The 21,383-nt window shown below is 45.2% G+C and overlaps 1 protein-coding gene across 1 annotated transcript in view; it reads right to left on the minus strand.

Annotated features, from left to right (window-relative positions):
- The window catches only part of LOC126413202 (gonadotropin-releasing hormone receptor-like), a 748,063-nt gene extending 741,572 nt beyond the window's left edge, over nt 1–6,491 (minus strand). Inside the window, exons 1-2 of the mRNA XM_050083098.1 lie at nt 6,476–6,491; nt 5,967–6,319 (exon numbers count right to left, since the gene is read on the minus strand). Of these exons, the coding sequence (XP_049939055.1) occupies nt 5,967–6,319; nt 6,476–6,491 (369 nt within the window). The remainder of the gene's footprint in view (nt 1–5,966; nt 6,320–6,475) is intronic.
- Nucleotides 6,492–21,383: the final 14,892 nt, after the last annotated feature.

Raw genomic sequence — 21,383 nt, forward strand, 5'->3', positions numbered from 1 at the left:
TGTGGCGCAGACCGCACGCAACCGAGGACCCAAACTGTCAACAAGATACTCCGCACGCTGGTGGTTGTTTCATAATGGCATGGGCTGTGTTTACATGGAATGGACGGGATCCTCTGGTCCAGCTGAACCGAACATTGAATGGCCTCGTTTAAGGGGAGGTTTACGTTTTTTTTCCAAAAATCGATTTGTTTTAAATTGTATTTTTGGATCCATAAAAGTGTGTAGAATCCACCCCTGAAACGGTTTTTCCGAATGTTGTTGTTGTTGTTGTGGTCTTCAGTCCTGAGACTGGTTTGATGCAGCTCTCCGTGCTACTCTATCCTGTGCAAGCTTCTTCATCTCCCAGTACCTACTGCAACCTACATCCTTCTGAATCTGCTTAGTGTATTGATCTCTTGGTCTCCCTCTACGATTTTTACCCTCCACGCTGCCCTCCAATGCTAAATTTGTGATCCCTTGATGCCTCAAAACATGTCCTACCAACCGATCCCTTCTTCTAGTCAAGTTGTGCCACAAACTTCTCTTCTCCCCAATCCTATTCAATACCTCCTCATTAGTTACGTGATCTACCCACCTTATCTTCAGCACTCTTCTGTAGCACCACATTTCGAAAGCTTCTATTCTCTTCTTGTCCAAACTATTTATCGTACATGTTTCACTTCCATACATGGCTACACTCCATACAAATACTTTCAGAAACGACTTCCTGACACTTAAGTCTATACTCGATGTTAACAGATTCCTCTTCTTCAGAAACGATTTCCTCGCCATTGCCAGTCTACATTTTATATCCTCTCTACTTCGACCATCATCAGTTATTTTACTCCCTAAATAGCAAAACTCCTTTACTACTTTAAGTGTCTCATTTCCTAATCTAATCCCCTCAGCATCACCCGATTTAATTTGACTACATTCCATTATCCTCGTTTTGCTTTTGTTGATGTTCATCTTATATCCTCCTTTCAAGACACTGTCCATTCCGTTCCACTGCTCTTCCAAGTCCTTTGCTGTCTCTGACAGAATTATAATGTCATCGGCGAACCTCAATGTTTTTACTTCTTCTCCATGAATTTTAATACCTACTCCGAATTTTTCTTTTGTTTCCTTTACAGCTTGCTCAATATACAGATTGAATAACATCGGGGAGACGCTACAACCCTGTCTCACTCCTTTCCCAACCACTGCTTCCCTTTCATGCCCCTCGTCTCTTATAACTGCCATCTGGTTTCTGTACAAATTGTAAATAGCCTTTCGCTCCTTGTATTTTACCCCTGCCACCTTCAGAATTTGGAAGAGAGTATTCCAGTTAACGTTGTCAAAAGCTTTCTCTAAGTCTACAAATGCTAGAAACGTAGGTTTGCCTTTTCTTAATCTTTTTTCTAAGATAAGTCGTTAGGTTAGTATTGCCTCACGTGTTCCAACATTTCTACGGAATCCAAACTGATCTTCCGCGAGGTCGGCTTCTACCAGTTTTTCCATTCGTCTGTAAAGAATTCGTGTTAGTATTTTGCAGCTGTGACTTATTAAACTGATAGTTCGGTAATTTTCACATCTGTCAACACCTGCTTTCTTTGGGATTGGAATTATTATATTCTTCTTGAAGTCTGTTGGTATTTCGCCAGTCTCATACATCTTGCTCACAAGATGGTAGAGTTTTGTCATGACTGGCTCTCCCAAGGCCATCAGTAGTTCTAATGGAATGTTGTCTACTCCCGTGGCCTTGTTTCGACTCAGGTCTTTCAGTGCTCTGTCAAACTCTTCACGCAGTATCGTATCTCCCATTTTATCTTCATCTACATCCTCTTCCATTTCCATAATATTGTCCTCAAGTACATCGCCCTTGTATAAACCCTCTATATACTCCTTCCACCTTTCTGCCTTCCCTTCTTTGCTTAGAACTGGGTTGCCGTCTGAGCTCTTGATATTCATACAAGTAGTTCTCTTCTCTCCAAAGGTCTCTTTAATTTTCCTGTAGGCAGTATCTATCTTACCCCTAGTGAGACAAGCCTCTACAGCCTTACATTTGTCCTCTAGCCATCCCTGCTTAGCCATTTTGCACTTCCTGTCGATCTCATTTTTGAGACGTTTGTATTCCTTTTTGCCTGCTTCATTTACTGCATTTTTCCGAATACGGAACTGAAAAAAATGCACATGCCTGAAATCGGCCTTTTTCACGCTCCAGTTTTTTTCTTTCGGAGGACGAGTTATTGTACCGGTTCTTGGGAGGAAACACACAAAATTCAAATGAAAGTTTGAACGGGTATGTTTGGAGGTTAGCTCCCAAGCATATGCATTCTGGTGCGAAGACTGTGGAGATTGCGACGTTCCTGGCAGTGAGCAGCTTCAGCGAAGGGTATTGAGCAATTCTGAAGACCATGACAACGATGGACGTCACCCTGGGACTCTATTCGACGCAGCTCGCCAAGCATGCGGACGACCACCGGATTCAAGCGGCCGAAAACCGCATGTCATCGGTCGTACGAGCGGCTCTGAAGCAGTGCAGGATGGCCCAGATCGAGCAGAACGCCCTGTGTGAGGAAGAGGAAGGACTAGTTTATGGACCCGGAATAGCAGATTGAACGTAAGTTGTATAATATTGCATTTATATGTAGTCAAAACCTCAAACGCTTTTTTCTCTAAACGACATTTTTTTAATCGCGCGGTATGGTAACTTCAAATCTACTGAACCGATTGGCATGATTATTTGTTTCCGACGAAGTTAACTAAATTGTCTAGTAGTAGTACCACTTTTATTCCGATCCATCAACTGTAATTTTTTTCACTTGGCCGACGAAGTCGAATAATCGATGAAAAAACCCTATTCTTTTTCAAATGGCTGCAACTTTTTGTTTCCTATTGTCCAAATAACTTAAGCGAGGTACAACTCCTAAATAATCTTACATACTTCGCTAACGTCGATTCAACTTTGATTTCAGACGAGCCGGCTGACCTGTAACATACCGCGCGTGGAGGTCTACATCGAAATTTTGTTTCGTTCCGACGGCACTTCCGCCTTTGCTATTCGACATTTCTGGTCGAAAAACATCCAGTTTGTAGAGGAAATATCAATAAACATTTTGTCCAAATTTGACATTGATATCTATAACACATCCAGAGAAAAAAAATCTCAAAGAATAAGCTTTTTTCGGGCCAAAGATAGTAAACCCCCCTTTAGGGGGGGTTGGACGTCAAACGGGCTGACTTGGAGCAGGAGAGGCACCACAGGACATTTGAATTTCCACTGTCTATACTTTTACAAATAAATTCATAAAACTTTGCCAGCATGATCAGAAAGGATTTAGAATTCATACTCATAGCAGTGGAAGTTCAAAAAGTAACAACATAATTTTTTTTTAGCATGTGAAATTTCATCATTTTTTCACTTACTATTGGATGCAGTTGTTGCTATAGGTACACTTTTCTTCATAAGTAAGAGAGATTCTTCGATGAATTTTGCACAGCATACAAACCATACTTACAGGTGTATCAAACTCTAGAATTTTCCAAATCTATTAAAAACTTTGGTAAAAATTGAGATAATTAACTATAAAATTTGAGTTTTTTTTCTAAAAATAAAATTTAAAATGTAACAGCTCATTCAGTTTTTCATAAATTAAATAAATTCTAGAATTTCATACACCCTTAAGTATGGTTGTACAAAATTCATCGAAGAATCTCTCTTACTTATGAAGAAAAGCAACAAATGCAGCCAATAGTAAGTGAAAAAAAAATGATGAAATTTCACATGTCAAAAAATTTATTTTGTTACTTTTTGAACTTCCACTGCTATGACTATGAATCCTGAACCCTTTCTGGTCATGATGGCAAAGTTTTATGAATTTACTTGTAAAAGTATAGACAGTGTAAATTCAAATGTCCTGTGGTGCCTCTCCTGCTCCAAGTCGGTCTGTATGACGTCCTACCCCCCTTACGTTCAGCTAAATGGAGACGAAACATCTACGTAACTCTTATGCATGATAATGCGTCATGTGACCTGGGGAACAATGTTCACGGTTGGTCTGAAGAACATTCTGGACAGTCCGAGCGAATGATTTGACCACCCAGATCGCCCGACACAAATCCTACCAAAGATTTGTTGGACATACCTGAGAGCACAGTTCGTGAACAAAATCCTGCACTGGAAACACTTCCGCGGCTCTGGGCGGCTATAGAGGCAACATTACTCAGTACCTGTGCAGCGGATATCGACCGACTGCTGAGCCCATGCCACGTCGAGTGTCTGCACTACAACGTTAAAGTGTCATTGATAAGATTGTTCTAAATTAATTATTCAGCAAACCTGCATCTGACTGCGTCTGTGAACTTGTTTCTTGCACTCCTCCATTTTGACAGAAATGCAACATGTATTGGACTGGGGACTGATGGCCATAGATGTTAAGTCCCATAGTGCTCAGAGCCATTTTTTTGTATTGGGCTCAGCAATAAAATTTAAGAGAATAATGCCGTTTGTGCAATGGCATTAAGGTGGTACTGGAAAATTAACTTGGATCTTTCATTGGTGGCTAACTTCATTCTACTACTCATTTTCATATTCAATTTAAGCAAAGGATTTGGATTATGATTCAGGCTGTTAGAAACACTATGTTGGTCTCAATATATACATTGTTAAAATTTTAATTCATACACAAAACCTACCGTAAACACTTACTGTGTCAAACCTTGGACATACAAATCCTAACTCTGAATGTTATCTAACAAAAACAATTTGAAATCATTATACAGGGTGTTACAAAAAGGTACGGCCAAACTTTCAGGAAACATTCCTCACACACAAAGAAAGAAAATATGTTATGTGGACATGTGTCCGAAAACGCTTACTTTCCTTTTAGAGCCCATTTCATAACTTCTCTTCAAATCACATTAATCATGGAATGGAAACACACAGCAACAGAACGTACCAGCGTGACTTCAAACACTTTGTTTCAGGAAATGTTCAAAATGCCCTCCGTTAGCGAGAATACATGTATCCACCCTCCGTCGCACGGAATCCCTGATGCGCTGATGCAGCCCTGGAGAATGGCGTATTGTATCACAGCCGTCCACAATACGAGCACGAAGAGTCTCTACATTTGGTACCGGCGTTGCGTAGACAAGAGCTTTCAAATGCCCCCATAAATGAAGTCAAGAGGGTTGAGGTCAGGAGAGCGTGGAGGCCATGGAATTGGTCCGCCTCTACCAATCCATCGGTCACCGAATCTGTTGTTGAGAAGCGTACGAACACTTCGACTGAAATGTGCAGGAGCTCCATCGTGCATGAACCACATGTTGTGTCGTACTTGTAAAGGCACATGTTCTAGCAGCACAGGTAGAGTATCCCGTATGAAATCATGATAACGTGCTCCATTGAGCGTAAGTGGAAGAACATGGGGCCCAACCAAGACATCACCAACAATGCCTGCCCAAACGTTCACAGATGTCAACACAAGCACCGAAGTCAACATTACCTTCCTTCAATTGGGCCAACTGGCGGTGAATCGAGGAAGTACAGTACATACTGACGAAACTAAAATGAGCTCTGACATGGAAATTAAGCGTTTCCGGACACATGCCCACGTAACATCTTTTCTTTATTTGTGTGTGAGGGATGTTTCCTGAAAGTTTGGCCGTACCTTTTTGTAACACCCTGTACACCACACGTCTGCTTCCTCCGGGCACCTACCTGCGACTCCTCTGTTTTTTTCTGCACGCGCCCGGCTCTCTTAACCACCAAAGAACCTCCTACTCGAAGATATTATACTCGTTCAACCTTGCGGTTGGCAACTACCGACTATTTTCTGGAGCTACCCTGATCAGACTTTAGCTCATACCTTCCAAACGAGCAAAACATGGTCCGACGAGACAGTAGGAGGTATCCCATAACTTTTGTAACCACACTGTACGTACCGAAGGAGCAGTGTCGGTGGTCTTGAGAGCGGGCGTACAGCTGCTAGCGGTCGGCGACCTACCTGTGGGATGCTGAGCAGCATGCTGAGGACCCAGACGAAGGCGATGAGGCGGCTGAGCCGCTTGGCGGTGCCGAGCGCGCGCATGGGGTAGCGCACGGCGACGAAGCGGTCGATGCCGATGAGCACTAGGATGAAGGTGGACAGGTAGAGGCTGAACACCTGCGCGAACTTGAAGAGCTTGCAGGCGGCGTTGCCGGCCAGCCACTGCACGGCGTAGCTCCAGGCGGCCTCGCCCGCGATGCAGAAGACCGTCACCAGCAGGTCGGCGGCCGACAGGTGCAGGATGAGCGCGTACACCGCCGAGGGCTGGCGCGCCGGCCGCCGCCGGATGCTAGCGATGGTGGCCGCGTTGCCTAGCAACGAAAGCACCGCCAGCGCCAGCAGCACGGCCGCGCGCACCGTCGACGACCGCGTCAGCGTGGGCGCCGGCTCGCACGTCCAGTTGCCGCTCGCCGCCGCCGCCGCAGCCACGGCCGTCGCCTCCGTCTCGTTGGCCAGGTCGCAGCCACCGTCGCACAACGCCATCGTCACACGCTCGACTCCTTTCCGAAATCCCCTAACAACGCACTGGTTTCGCTTATAATCTGTATTTCGTAAAAGTTCCCTCGGTCCACTGTACTTTCGTCCAACGGCCACTGAAGATTCCTGATACCCTTCTGTTCCTTACTAAACACATCCAGTTGTACTGCCGAGCCAAAGTCGTTTCTTTTTTCCTCTCTCTAATCGTTGCGAAAGCGTTTGTTTACATCAGATTCCTCTCAGCTCCTAGCCAAGGTTACGGCATCGGTCGCTGCTGCCTTGTTTCTCTTAGGAAACTGAACGTACAAACGCTGCAGTTTTGTAGGTGACCACGGCGTCTAGTGTTGCTCTCTGTTGTGTATATTTCCCATCGTGATAAACTGCAGACAAATAATAAATGTCAGAAGTAAAATCCTTCGCACAGTTACTTTATTTGGTACCTGCAACAGTCGACGATGATATCACACACCAGACTAAGAAGTCACAATGTCTTTTATGAAAAGAAAGGTTACTGAAGGGTGAGAAGTAATACGTTATCAAGAAGACTCCTGGAACAGTACACAGAATCCCTCAGACATATCCTCCGACTTGTACTGAGTTATAACACGCATTCTTTGGCAATCCTCGATACAAGTGCTATCAGTGTCCGTCTGTGACTATGAACGTAAGGCGCCCTATCGTCGTACTTGTGCGGTAACAAAAATAATACCTTTCTACGGCCGTTTTTATCTACAAAAGTAATCACTTTACAGTCGTGGATTAATGTAGTCGCTAGATATTATTGACTGTGCCGTCATGCACGTAACTAATGTACGGATCTATTTGGGTTTTCTCCTGTTTCTGCAGCTACTAAACTACATCAGATAGACGAAATAGAAATAGGGCAATGTCACTCACTGCAAAGCAAGGGATATTATTTTAAAACGTCCTGAACTGTCCTGAACGAACACGTTTTGGCATGTACATAACTATTTATAGTTTCAGGAGTGGTGTAGCCTACACATTCAGTCAACCACACTCTACTGGGAACTGAAAAATTTGTTTCGCTGGAAGAGCAGTGCGTTTTCCTGCAGACGCCACTCGCCAGCAGTCACTCCCGGTACCACTGCGGTTGTCCTCAGGTTCCGTCGCAGACACAGGTCGTTGCTCCGACTCATCCACGAGAAGACGCGCAAGTACCGATATGTAAGCCCGCACACGGCGCCAACAGGTTTACTTTAGCCGGTTCACCCAGGCGCGAGGACTGGTCGCAGACGGAGAATGCTAACGCTGTGAAAAATACCAGCATTTATACGAAAGAAAGGTTTTCGGAAGAGAAATGAGCTCTGGAAATTGTCGTGACACATTAATGCCGCGCTGTAACACTGTGAGACCTATCGCAGCCAGATGATCCGAGAATATCGAGTAATATTGTGATAACGTCATACGGGTGTTTCTCGTTCTTCATGATTGTTCTCTAGGTTGTTCCTCGTGGACGGTAAGGAGAAAGCCCTCGGGCGTCGTCGCCGCCGACAGTTAGGCCGGAGAGTGCCGCGTGCGTCGGAGCTGCGCCGGCCGTTCGCGTCGCGGTGGCCGGTGGTCGCGTCTGCCGGCAGTCGCGCAGCCACTGCCCGCCAAAGCCGCCACCGCCCGCTGGCGCCGCTCCCCCTCTTCCCCCACCCACCGCCGTCCCCACCAAAGGCGCCGCCACGCAGGCGCTGCTGATTCGCGACGTCGAGGTCCGTCGCACCTGCTGCCTCCCGGTGCCCTCTTGATTGCTGGCCTGTTCAGAGGCGACACGCCCACGCTGGCCGCCAAGTGTCAGTCACTTCCCCTCCATCCCACTACGACACCACAGAGTTGAAATTCGGCGATTACCCTTTCTTTAACAGTGTTGCTTGCTGGAAACATCATACTGCAGCAGGTGAACTTAATATGGCACCAAATTCGTCCAATCCTTTCCAATTTCTATTTCGATCCACGTGGCAGGACTACATTTACATCTACATTTATACTCCACAATCCACCCAGTAGTGTGTGGCGGAGGGCACTTTACGTGCCACTGTCATTACTCCCCTTTCCTGTTCGGTTCGCGGGAATAACGACTGCCGGAAAGCCTCCATGCGCACTCGAATTTCTCTAATTTTACATTCGTGATCTCCTCGGAAAGGTATAAGTAGGAGGAAGCAATATATTCGATACCTCATCCAGAAACGCACCCTCTCGAAACCTGGACGGCAAGCTACACCGCGATGCAGAGCACCTCTCTTGCAGAGTCTGCCACTTGAGTTTGCTAAACATCTCCGTAACGCTATCACGCTTACCAAATAACCCTGTGACAAAACGCCCCACTCTTCTATGGATCTTCTCTATCTCCTCTGTCAACCCTACCTGGTACGGATCCCACGCTAATGAGCAATATTCAAGTATAGGTCGAACGAGTGTTTTGTAAGCCACCTCCTTTGTTGAAACTTCCTTGCAGATTGTGTGCTGGACCGAGACTCGAACTCGGGACCTTTGCCTTTCGCGGGAAAGTGCTCTACCAACTGAGCTACCCAAGCGCGACTCACGCCCCGTCCTTACAGCTTTACTTCTGCCAGTACCTCGTCTCCTACCTTCAAAACTTTACAGAAGCTCTCCTGCGAACCTTGCAGAACTAGCACTCCTTAGAGAAAGGATATTGCGGAGACATGGCTTAACCACAGCCTGCGGGATGTTTCCAGAATGAGATTTTCACTCTGCAGCTGAGTGTGCGCTGATGTGAAACTTCCTGGACGATTAAAACTGTGTGCCGAACCGAGACTCGAACTCGAGACCTTTGCCTTTCGCGGGAAAGTGCTCTACCAACTGAGCTACCCAAGCACGACTCACGCACCGTCCTCACAGCTTTACTTCTGCCAGTAACACGTCTCCTACCTTCCCAACTTTACAGAAGCTCTCATTCTGGAAACATCCCCCAGGCTGTGGTTAAGCCATGTCTCCGCAATATCCTTTCTTTCAGGAGTGCTAGTTCTGCAAGTTTCGCAGGATAGCTTCTGTAATATTTGGAAGGTAGGAGACGAGGTACTGGCAGAAGTAAAGCTGTGAGGACGGGGCGTGAGTCGTGCTTGGGTAGCTCAGTTGGTAGAGCACTTTCCCGCGAAAGGCAAAGGTCCCGAGTTCAAGTCTCGGCCGGCCGTAATGGCCGAGTGGTTCTAAGCGCTTCAGTCCGGAACCGCGCTGCTGCTACGGTCGCAGGTTCGAATCCTGCCTCAGGCATGGATGTGTGTGATGTCCTTAGGTTAGTTAGGTTTAAGTAGTTCTAAGTTCTAGGGGACTGATGTCCTCAGATGTTAAGTCCCATAGTGCTCAGAGCCATTTTTTTTCGAGTCTCGGTCCGGCACACAGTTTTAATCTGCCAGGAAGTTTCATATCAGCGCACACTCCGCTGCAGAGTGAAATTCTCATTTTGGGCACCTCCTTTGTTGATGGACTACATTTTCTAAGGACTCTCCCAATGAATCTCAACCTGGCACTCATCTTACCAACAATTAATTTTATATGATCATTCCACATCAAATCGTTCCGCACACATACTCCCAGAAATTTTACAGAAGTAACTGCTACCAGCGTTTGTTCCGCTATCATATAATCATACAATACAGGATCTTTCTTTCTATGTATTCGCAATACATTACATTTGTCTATGTTAAGGGTCAATTGCCACTCCCTGCACCAAGTGCCTATCCGCTGCAGATCTTCATGCATTTTGCTGCAATTTTCTAATGCTGCAACTTCTCTGTATACTACAGCATCATCCGCGAAAAGCCGCATGGAACTTCCGACACTATCTACTAGGTCATTTATCTATATATTGTGAAAAGCAATGGTCCCATAACCCTCCCCTGTGGCACGCCAGAGGTTACTTTAACGTCTGTAGACGCCTTTCCGTTGAGAACAACATGCCGTGTTCTGTTTGCTAAAAACTCTTCAATCCATCCATACAGCGGGTCTGATATTCCGTAGGATCTTACTTCGTTTATCAGGCGACAGACTATGAACACTATGTACGAGGGTCACTCCAAAAGAAATGCACACTATTTTTTTTCAATACATCTTTTAATCTGCATGTTTGAAAGTTTCACAGTGTGTAGATACATGCTTTAGGAACAATATTTTCATTTCTCCACGTAATTTCCATCCCTCTCAACTGCCTTACGCCATCTTGGAACCAGCGCCTGTATACCCGCACAGTAAAATTCTGGCCAACCTGTTGGAGCCACTGTTTGGCAGCGTGCACAGGGGAGTCGTCGTCTTCAAACTTTGTTCCACGAAGAGCGTCTTTCAGTTTCCCAAAGAGATGACAGTCACATGGAGCCAGGTCAGGACTGTAAGGCGGGTGTTTCAGTGTTGTCCATCCGAGTTTTGTGATCGCTTCCATGGTTTTTTGACTGACATGGGGCAGTGCATTGTCGTGCAACAGCAAAACATCCTGCTTTTGCCGATGTGGTCGAACACGACTCAGTCGTGCTTGAAGTTTCTTCAGTGTCGTCACATAGGCATCAGAGTTTATGGTGGTTCCACTTGGCATGATGTCCACAAGCAAGAGTCCGTCGGTATCGAAAAACACCGTAGCCACAACTTTTCCAGCAGAAGATGTGGTTTTGAATTTTTTTTTCTTGGGTGAATTTGCATGATGCCACTCCATTGATTGCTTCTTCGTCTATGGTGAAAAATGATGGAGCCATGTTTCATCACCTGTCACAATTCTTCCAAGAAATTCATCCCCACCATTCCCGGACTGTTCCAAAAGTTCGCTGCATACCATTTTTCTTCTTTGTGATCCAGTGTCAACATCCTGCGAACCCACCTGGCACAAACCTTTTTTAACGCCAACACTTGCGGTATTCTGCAAACACTACCTTCCCCTATCCCAACGTAGCGTGACAATTCGTTCACTGTGATGCGTCTCTCAGCAGTCACCAGTTCGTTAACTCTCTGCACATTGTCTGGAGTGTGTGCAGTACGAGGCCTGCCGCTGCGAGACAATCCTCAATATTGCCGTGCCCCCTTTCATCAAGTATTCTGCTTGCTCACCGACTCTCTGTACTGTGATCGACAGCAGCATCTCCATACACCTTTTCCAACCTCTTGTGGATGTTTCCCACGGTCTCGTCTTCACAGCACAGGATTTCTATGACAGCACGTTGCTTCTGACGAACGTCAAGTGTAGCAGCCATCTTGAAGACATGCTGTGACGGTGCCACTCACGGGAACAGGTTGAACTAAGTTTGAAAACAAGCGAGAAGGATGTATCTACACACTGCAAAACTTTTCACACTTTCAGAACGAAAACTGTATTTTTACAAAAATAATGTGCATTTCTTTTGGAGTGACCCTCGTACTTAGCCTATTTGGAAATGTATAGAGTTGAGAAAAGTCATGGCTACCTCTTAGCATCGTGTCGGACTTCCTTTTTCCCGTCGTGGTGCACCAACTCCACGTGGGATGGACTCAATCGTTGGAAGTCCGCTGCGGAAGTACTAGGCCATTCGTAACTGCGGACAGTTTGCCGGTGGAGAATTTCGTGCACGAGCTGACCTCTCGATTATTTCTCGCAAATGTTCGATGGGATTCATGTTGGGCGATGTTGTTGGCCAAATAAGTCGCTGGAATTGTCCGGAATATTCTTCAAACCAGTCGCGAGCGCTTTCGGCCCACTAACATCCATTTTCTCATCCATTAAAATTCTACATCTACATCTACATCCATACTCCGCAAGCCACCTGACGGTGTGTGGGTACTTTGAGTACCTCTATCGGTTCTCCCTTCTACTCCAGTCTCGTATTGTTCGTGGAAAGAAAGATTGACGGTATGCCTCTGTGCGGGCTCTAATCTCTCTGATTTTATCCTCGTGGCCTCTTCGAGAGATATACGTAGGAGGGACCAATATACTGCTTGACTTCTCGGTGAAGGTATGTTCTCGAAACTTCAACAAAAGCCCGTACCGAGCTACTGACCGTCTCTCTTGCAGAGTCCTCCACTGGAGTTTTTCTATCATCTCCGTAACGCTTTCGCGATTACTAAATGATCCTGTAACGAAGCGCGCTGCTCCCCGTTCGATCTTCTCTATCTCTTCTATCAACCCTATCTGGTGCGGATCCCACACTGCTGAGCAGTATTCAAGCAGTGGGCGAACAAGTGTACTGTAACCTACTTCCTTTGTTTTCGGATCGCATTTCCTTAGGATTCTTTCAATGAATCTCATTGTGACATCTACTTTACCGACGATTAATTGTATGTGATCATTCCATTTTAAATCACTCCTAATGCCTACTCCCAGAAAATTTGTGGAATTAACTGCTTCCAGTTGCTGACCTGCTATATTGTAGCTAAATGACAAAGGATCTTTCCTTCTATGTATTCGCAGCACATTACACTTGTCTGCATTGAGATTCAATTGCCATTCCCTGCATCATGCGTCAATTCGTTACAGATCCTCCTGCATTTCAGTACAATTTTTCATTGTTACAACCTCTCGATATACTACAGCTTCATCCGCAAAAAGCCTCAGTGAGCTTCCGAAGTTATCCACCAGGTCATTTATGTATATTGTGAATAGCAACGGTCCTACGACACTCCCCTGGGGCACACCGGAAATCACTCTTACTTCGGAAGACTTCTCTCCATTGAGAATAACATGCTGCGCTCTGTTATCTAGGAACTTTTCAATCCAATCACACAATTGGTCTGATAGTCCATATGCTCTTACTTTGTTCATTAAACGACTGTGGGGAACTGTATAGAACGCCTTGCGGAAGTCAGGAAACACGGCATCTACCTGCGAACCCGTGTCTATGGCCATCTGTGTCTCGTGGACGAATAGCGCGAGCTGGGTTTCACACGATCGTCTTTTCCGAAACCCATGCTGATTCCTACAGAGTAGATTTCTAGTCTCCAGAACAATAACAATAATAATAATGGCGTGTGACGAGGGCCTCTCGTCGGGTAGACCGCTCGCCTGGTGCAAGTCTTTCGATTTGACGCGTCGGTGGGGATGAAATGATGAAGATTAGGACAACACAATACCCAGTCCCTGACCGGAGAAAATGTCCGACCCAGCCGTTAATCGAACCCGGGCCCTTAGGATTGACAGTCTGTCGCGCTGACCACTTTTTTTTTTTTAAAGTCTCATTTTGTTGGTATTCGTTCTTTGTATGTGCTCGGGGCGGACGTCGTGAGACATCCGTTTAAGTTCGTTGTTGATCGATTAGCTCAGTTTTTTTATTACAGAGGGCTGCTAACCCTCCGACCGAACACGCTGAGCTACCGTGCCGGCTGGTACTCAGCTACCGGGGGCGGACAGTCTCCAGAAAAATCATTATACTCGAACGTAATATGTGTTCCAAAATTCTACACCTGATCGACGTTAGAGATGTAGGTCTATAGTTTTTCACATCTGTTCGACGTCCCTCTCTTGAAAACGGGGATGACCTGTGCTCTTTTCCATTGCTGAATGGTTGCAAATGGTTTCCAAGCAACTGAATATAAGTATTTCCACTCTGTGATCGGTTCAGTTGGACCAGAGAATCCAATCCATTCCACGTAAACACAGTGCACACTATTATGGAGCCACCAGCAGCTTGCACAGTGCCTTGTTGACAACTTGGGTCCATGGCTTCGTGGGGCCTACCAAACACTCCAACATAACCATTAGGTCTCACCAGTTGAAATCGGGACTCATCTGCGCAGGCCACTATTTTTCAGTCGTCTAGGGCTCAACCGATGTGGTCACGAGATCAGGAGACTGGCTGCAGGAGATGTCGTGCTGTTAGCAACGGCACTCGCGTCGGTCGTCTGCTGCTATAACCTATTAACGCTAAATTTCGCCTTACTATCGTGACGGATACGTTCTTCGTACGTCCCACGTTGATCTCTGAGGTTATTTCACGTACTTTTGCTTATCTGTTACCACCGACGACTCTACGCAACCGCCGCTGCTCTCGATCATTAAGTGAAGACCGCCGGCCAGTCCGTTGTCCGTGATGAGAAGTAATGCCCAAAATTGGCTGTTCTCAGTACACTCTTGACATTGTCGACTCCGAATACTGAATTCCATAACGACTTCCGAAATGGAATGTCTTATGCGTCTAGCTGCAACTACCATTCCGCGTTCAGTGTCTGTCAATTCCCGTTGTGTGGGCATCAGCACGTCGGAAATCTTTTCGCATGAATCGCCTGAGAACAAATGATAACTCAGCCAATACACTTCCCTTCTGTTCCTTGCGTACACGATACCACTGCCGTGAGTATACTCACATATCGCTATCACGTGACTTTTGTCACCTCGTTGTATCGCAGATGCAGACTACACTACCGGTCATTAAAATTGTTACACCACGAAGATGACGTGCTACAGACGCGAAATTTAAACGACAGGAAGAAGATGCTGTGATTTGCACATGTCAGCTTTTCAGAGCATTCATACAATGTTGGCGCTGATGAAGACACCTACAGCATGCTGATATGAGGAAAGTTTCCAACCTGTTTCTCATACACAGACAGCAGTTGACCGGCGTTGCCCGGTGAAACGTTGTTGTGATGCCTCTTGTAAGGAAGAGAAATGCGTACCATCACGTTTCCGACTGATAAAGGTCGGATTGTAGCCTATCGTAATTGCGGTTTATCGTATCGTGACATTGCTGCTCGCGTTGGTCGAGATCCAATGACTGTTAGCAGAATATGGAATCGGTGGGTTCAGGAGGGCAATACGGAACGCCGTGCTAGGTCCCAACGGCTTCGTATCACTAGCATTCGAGATGGCAGGCATCTTATCCGCATGGCTGTAACTGATTATGCAGCCACGTCTCGATCGCTGAGTCAACAGACGGGGACGTTTGCAAGACAACAACCGTCTGCACGAACAGTTTGACGACGTTTGCAGCAGCATGGACTATCAACTCGGAGACCATGGCTGCGATTACCCTTGACGCTGCATCACAGACAGGAGCGCCTGCGATGGTGTACTCAACGACGAACCTGGGTGCAGGAATGGCAAAACGTCATTTTTTCGGATAAATCCAGGTTCGGTTTACAGCATCATGATGGTCGCATCCGTGTTTGGCGACATCGCGGTGAACGTACATGGGAAGCGTGTCTTCGTCATCGCCATACTGGCGTATCACCCGGCGTGATGGTATAGGGTGCCATTGGTTACACGTCTCGGTCACCTCTCGTTCGCACTGACGGCACTTTGATCTGTGATTTCAGATGTGTTACGACCCGTGGCTCTACCCTTCATTCGATCCCTGCGAAACCCTACATTTCAGCATGATAATGCAAGACCACATGTTGCAGGTCCTGTACGGGCCTTTCTGGATACAGAAAATGTTCGACTGCTGCCCTGGTCAGCACATTCTCTAGATCTCTCACCAGTTGAAAACGTTTGGTCAACGGTGGCCTAGCAACTGGCTCGTCACAATACGCCAGTCACTACTCTTGATGAACTGTGGTATCGCGTTGAAACTGCATAGGCAGCTGTACCTGTACACGCCACACAAGCTCTTTTGGCTCAATGCAAGGCATATCCAGGCCGTTATTACCGCCAGAGGTGGTTGTTCTAGGTACTGATTTCTCTGGATCTATGCACCCAAACTGCGTGAAAATGTAATCACATGTCAGTTCTAGTATAATATATTTGTCCAATAAATACCCGTTTATCATCTTCATTTCTTCTTGGTGTAGCAATTTTAATGGCCAGTAGTTTATAAGGGGCAGTCAAATGAAAACCTTACACCGGCCACAACGGGGCTATGGAATGGTTCCCTTCAAAAGTAATCACCATACGGATTAATATACTCATCCTTTTCGGAGACGAGACGATCAATATTTGTATTTTGCAGAACGCAGTCGGTCGCTGCCTGATTTGCTACCACACTCACTCTTGCAGTTCCTCGTCCGAATGCATCCGACGTCTACGTATGTCTTTCTCCAGATCGCGAAAGACTTTCATCTCTTCGGCGACCTGAAGAAAGGCACGCCCAGACGTTGGTTTCAGTCGGATGAGGAAGTGCAAGAGTGCGTGTGGTTGTGGTCCCGCCAGCGGCAGACAGCGTTATACGAAACAGGATCTGATCGAGTCGTCTCCCACTGAGATAAATATCTTAACGCCTGAGGTGATTAAATGGAATCATTTCATGGTCCAATTGTAATGCATGTTCGGTTTTCGTTTGGCTGACCCGTATGTAATCAGATCCCCTAGTATGCACGTAAATTTGCTGCACACCAATCAAATAGGTAATAGGAGTGGGTTGCAAGAACGGCCTAAATACAAGAGAGTAGCAGCAAATGGCTTATGCTATCTGCCTTGTAGGAGAGCTAAACACAGTCGAGCGTAATTCGCCAGTCTTTCTCCACAAGCAGACGATGTAGGCAGTAACATGGCCTCTCTCCAACGCCTCCTCATTGGTCATTAAAAATGCTGGGCTATGTTGAGTGTTAGTCCCGACTCTGTACTCTCCGCGGAATTTGGTCTATCATTCTGGCACGCATTCGTACATAGCGACAGGCGTAGATGGCTAGAACGACTCGGTGTTAAATGTAAAATCTTATCGAGAAAGAAAAACAACGTTCATTAATACATTGTGGTCCACGTTAGGACCCACAAATGAGTTGTACTAAAACATTGCCAATTTTGGTTTGTGATATTTTTCTGTTTTGGTTTTTACGTCTGTCTCAATGCGAGGCAGATGGCGAATGTATCACATTATTTTACATTAGAAAGCGAAACAGAATTTGAAATTTATGATTTCACACGACGGGGCAGGGAGTAATGGATTGCATTAAACTTCTCTATTCAAACCAGCATTGCCATTTCGAGCAATCTTACAGGTGGAGTGGGAAGATGGTGTAGTTCACATGGGGAGGAATAATGATCGAATGATAATTAATTGAAACCCTCAGCTGCCGACAGGTGTTGTTGATATACCTCAATGGCGACAGCTGAAAATGTTTGCCCCGACCGGGACTTAAACCCAGGATCTCCTGCTTACATGGCAGACGCTCTATCCATCTGAGCCACCGAGGAGACAGATGAATAACGCGACTGCAGGGACTTATCCCATGCCCGCTTCCCGTGAGATCCACATTCCCAACTGTCCACAATTCTACATATGTAATGTACCTAATAGATATTTGCCCATTCAATCATTACTCGCGCACACTTTGGCGATTCCCGTAAGAGTTCGGGCAACCTGTGCGCATTCGCGCAGACGAAGGTCAATGGCTGGGTAGCCTTTAACTACATATATATATATATATATATATATATATATATATATATATATACAGGGTGTTTCAAAAATGACCGGTATATTTGAAACGGCAATAAAAACTAAACGAGCAGCGATAGAATTACACCGTTTGTTGCAATATGCTTGGGACAACAGTACATTTTCAGGCGGACAAACTTTCGAAATTACAGTAGTTACAATTTTCAACAACAGATGGCGCTGCAAGTGATGTGAAAGATATAGAAGACAACGCAGTCTGTGGGTGCGCCATTCTGTACGTCGTCTTTCTGCTGTAAGCGTGTGCTGTTCACAACGTGCAAGTGTGCTGTAGACAACATGGTTTATTCCTTAGAACAGAGGATTTTTCTGGTGTTGGAATTCCACCGCCTAGAACACAGTGTTGTTGCAACAAGACGAAGTTTTCAACGGAGGTTTAATGTAACCAAAGGACCGAAAAGCGATACAATAAAGGATCTGTTTGAAAAATTTCAACGGACTGGGAACGTATCGTCTCATGCGCCAGAGTTTACACCTCTATCCATACAAAATTCAAACGCGGCAACCCCTCAGCGCCGCTACCATTGCTGCACGAGAGACATTCGCTAACGATATAGTGCACAGGATTGATGACAGCGACATGCATGTGGGCAGCATTTGGTTTACTGACGAAGCTTATTTTTACCTGGACGGCTTCGTCAATAAACAGAACTGGCGCATATGGGGAACCGAAAAGCCCCATGTTGCAGTCCCATCGTCCCTGCATCCTCAAAAAGTACTGGTCTGGGCCGCCATTTCTTCCAAAGGAATCATTGGCCCATTTTTCAGATCCGAAACGATTACTGCATCACGCTATCTGGACATTCTTCGTGAATTTGTGGCGGTACAAACTGCCTTAGACGACACTGCGAACACCTCGTGGTTTATGTAAGATGGTGCCCGGCCACATCGCACGGCCGACGTCTTTAATTTCCTGAATGAATATTTCGATGATCGTGTGATTGCTTTGGGCTATCCGAAACATACAGGAGGCGGCGTGGATTGGCCTCCCTATTCGCCAGACATGAACCCCTGTGACTTCTTTCTGTGGGGACACTTGAAAGACCAGGTGTACCGCCAGAATCCAGAAACAATTGAACAGCTGAAGCAGTACATCTCATCTGCATGTGAAGCCATTCCGCCAGACACGTTGTCAAAGGTTTCGGGTAATTTCATTCAGAGACTACGCCATATTATTTCTACGCATGGTGGATATGTGGAAAATATCGTACTATAGAGTTTCCCAGACCGCAGCGCCATCTGTTGTTGAAAATTGAAACTACTGTAATTTCGAAAGTTTGTCTGCCTTAAAATGTACTGTTGTCCCAAGCATATTGCAACAAACGGTGTATTTCTATCGCTGCTCGTTTAGTTTTTATTGCCGTTTCAAATATACTGGTCATTTTTGAAACACCCTGTATATATATATATATATATATATATATATATATATATATATATATATATATGTAGTAACTGTTCTCGAAAGAACAGATACCATTGATGACCATGCAGCTTCTCTAGAGTAACTGATAATTAATTGAAACCCTCGGCTGCCGACAGGTGTTGTTGATATACCTCAATGGGGACAGCAAAATTTGTGTACCCCGACCGGGACTCGAACCCGGGATCTTCTGCTTACATGATCATTGAATATCTCTCCATGAAGTTCCACATTTATCATCTTTCAGGCACTCCTTTCTCAACTCAATCAGCAAGCATTAAAAATTAAAAAAAATACCGTTATGGTTCTCTAAGTGGTTGGCAGGGAGTGAACTACGAATGTTTATCAGCATTGGTAAATGATGGCAAAATGGATGAACTCGGCAACGAAATAAGCACCAAATAGTCACAGTATTCTCATACTCACATCAATTAAACAAGGAAAACTCAAACGTAAGGGGCATGACTAACGGATATTGGCTTCACAGGTGAAGGAAACAAAGCCCAGAAGCTAAGTGCACCATAGTGGTGGAGATTCTAATGGTCACCACTTATGCTCAGACTACTAACGTCTTCTCTGCCTTTAACGCGTTCATAATGCTAAAACACTTGTGTAGGAGAGTGTGGCATGCCAACATTATTAACGAGCCGACATCTCTAAGTCATTCTGCTAAAAAAAATTAATATTCATAAATGTTGTCGCATGCAAATTTAGATATCTATCCTCGTACTCATTGTGCTCGGCTTCGGAAGATTTGATCACTCTTTGAAGAGATTATTTGATCCACGGAAACACACTCATGCCTTTCAAGCAAAAAGCCAGCCGATCTTAGGAATAATTTATCATTTATGTGCTGCCAAACTGAATTAAATAGCTGGAAATTGAATTGAAGTAACTCAATGAACACCTACGTCGGATTATGAAGTAGCTGAATCGAACCCCCCTATATGCGACTTATATTAGCAATGTTCATAAGAGCATGTCTTACTCAGCTTGTGGTCGCAGCTTCCCTCTGTTCTTCAAAAGTTTTATAAAGCCACTTGACCTGCGCATCTATACAGGGTGGGGAGGCATTTGGCCAATCACAAAAACACGCTGGTGGTGCCACAATCTCACCAAATCTGGTGCACAATTAAACCACCGAAGCTTTTGTGCCTTACTCCCATTTTAGCTCACCTGGCGAAATTCGAACAGAAAACTGAGTGGAACTCTTACGGCTTCTCGCTTATGCTCTAATTTGGCCAACAACATAGCGTGATTTTTAAAAAGAGTCGGAAGCTCATTCCCTACTGCCAGCTCCGACTACCAGACAGTTGTGAAAAATAAGATTCTTTTGAAAAGACAGTCCATCTTGAATCTTCAGATGCAAAGAAATGCCCAATTACTCATGCATCAACGCTTTAAGAGCTCATTCTTGAAGAGAAATCCGGCAAAATGAATGGCACATGATGCTGATGTGAAATAAAGTGAAATCAAATTAATGTACAACGGTTTCCTAAGCAGTCTTCCTCTCAATTCTCATTTCATATGAAGCCAAAAGATTAAATTTCTGCAGCAATACGGGGAGAAAAATGGCAGTGGAACACTGTAAGTGGTTGACTATTCATAGCAAAACAATGATTCACAAAATCTTTACAAAAAACTTTTCAGCAAAAGATGACATTAACAAGGAACATTATTCTTACGCTCAGTTGGGTCATGCAAGATTTCCAGACAGGTGCCTGTTTAATAAAAAATGAGAGTACGTTATGTACGTATGTAAGTACGTGTGTTCCACATCCCCTACTGAACCACTGGATTTATTTCAACCAAACGTCGTACACATATCATTTACTGTCTGGAAAGAAGGGCCGTGTGGGTAGAAACCACCTATCTATTAAGAGACGGGAATGGTATTGAAAAAGCAATGTAGCCTCCGACGTGTGAGTACCCATAACTTAACTATCCAGTATTTGAGAAAAAGACCACATGGATACTTGAAAGAAATTTTACAGATAATTTCAATCTTTCATAAAAGTTTTTCTCCCTCACGAACCCCACGAAATGAAAGGAAAAAAGCTTGTCGCTTACTACATTTTCGCTTTTTTTCAATGAGCTACTGCCATTTGACTGTAACGGTCTTTATTTTATTGTTACATGATCCCGGTTTCGGATTTAGGCCATTTTCAA

This window comes from Schistocerca serialis, chromosome 7 (genome assembly GCF_023864345.2).
Source record: "Schistocerca serialis cubense isolate TAMUIC-IGC-003099 chromosome 7, iqSchSeri2.2, whole genome shotgun sequence".
Classification (NCBI taxonomy): Eukaryota; Metazoa; Arthropoda; class Insecta; order Orthoptera; family Acrididae; genus Schistocerca; species Schistocerca serialis.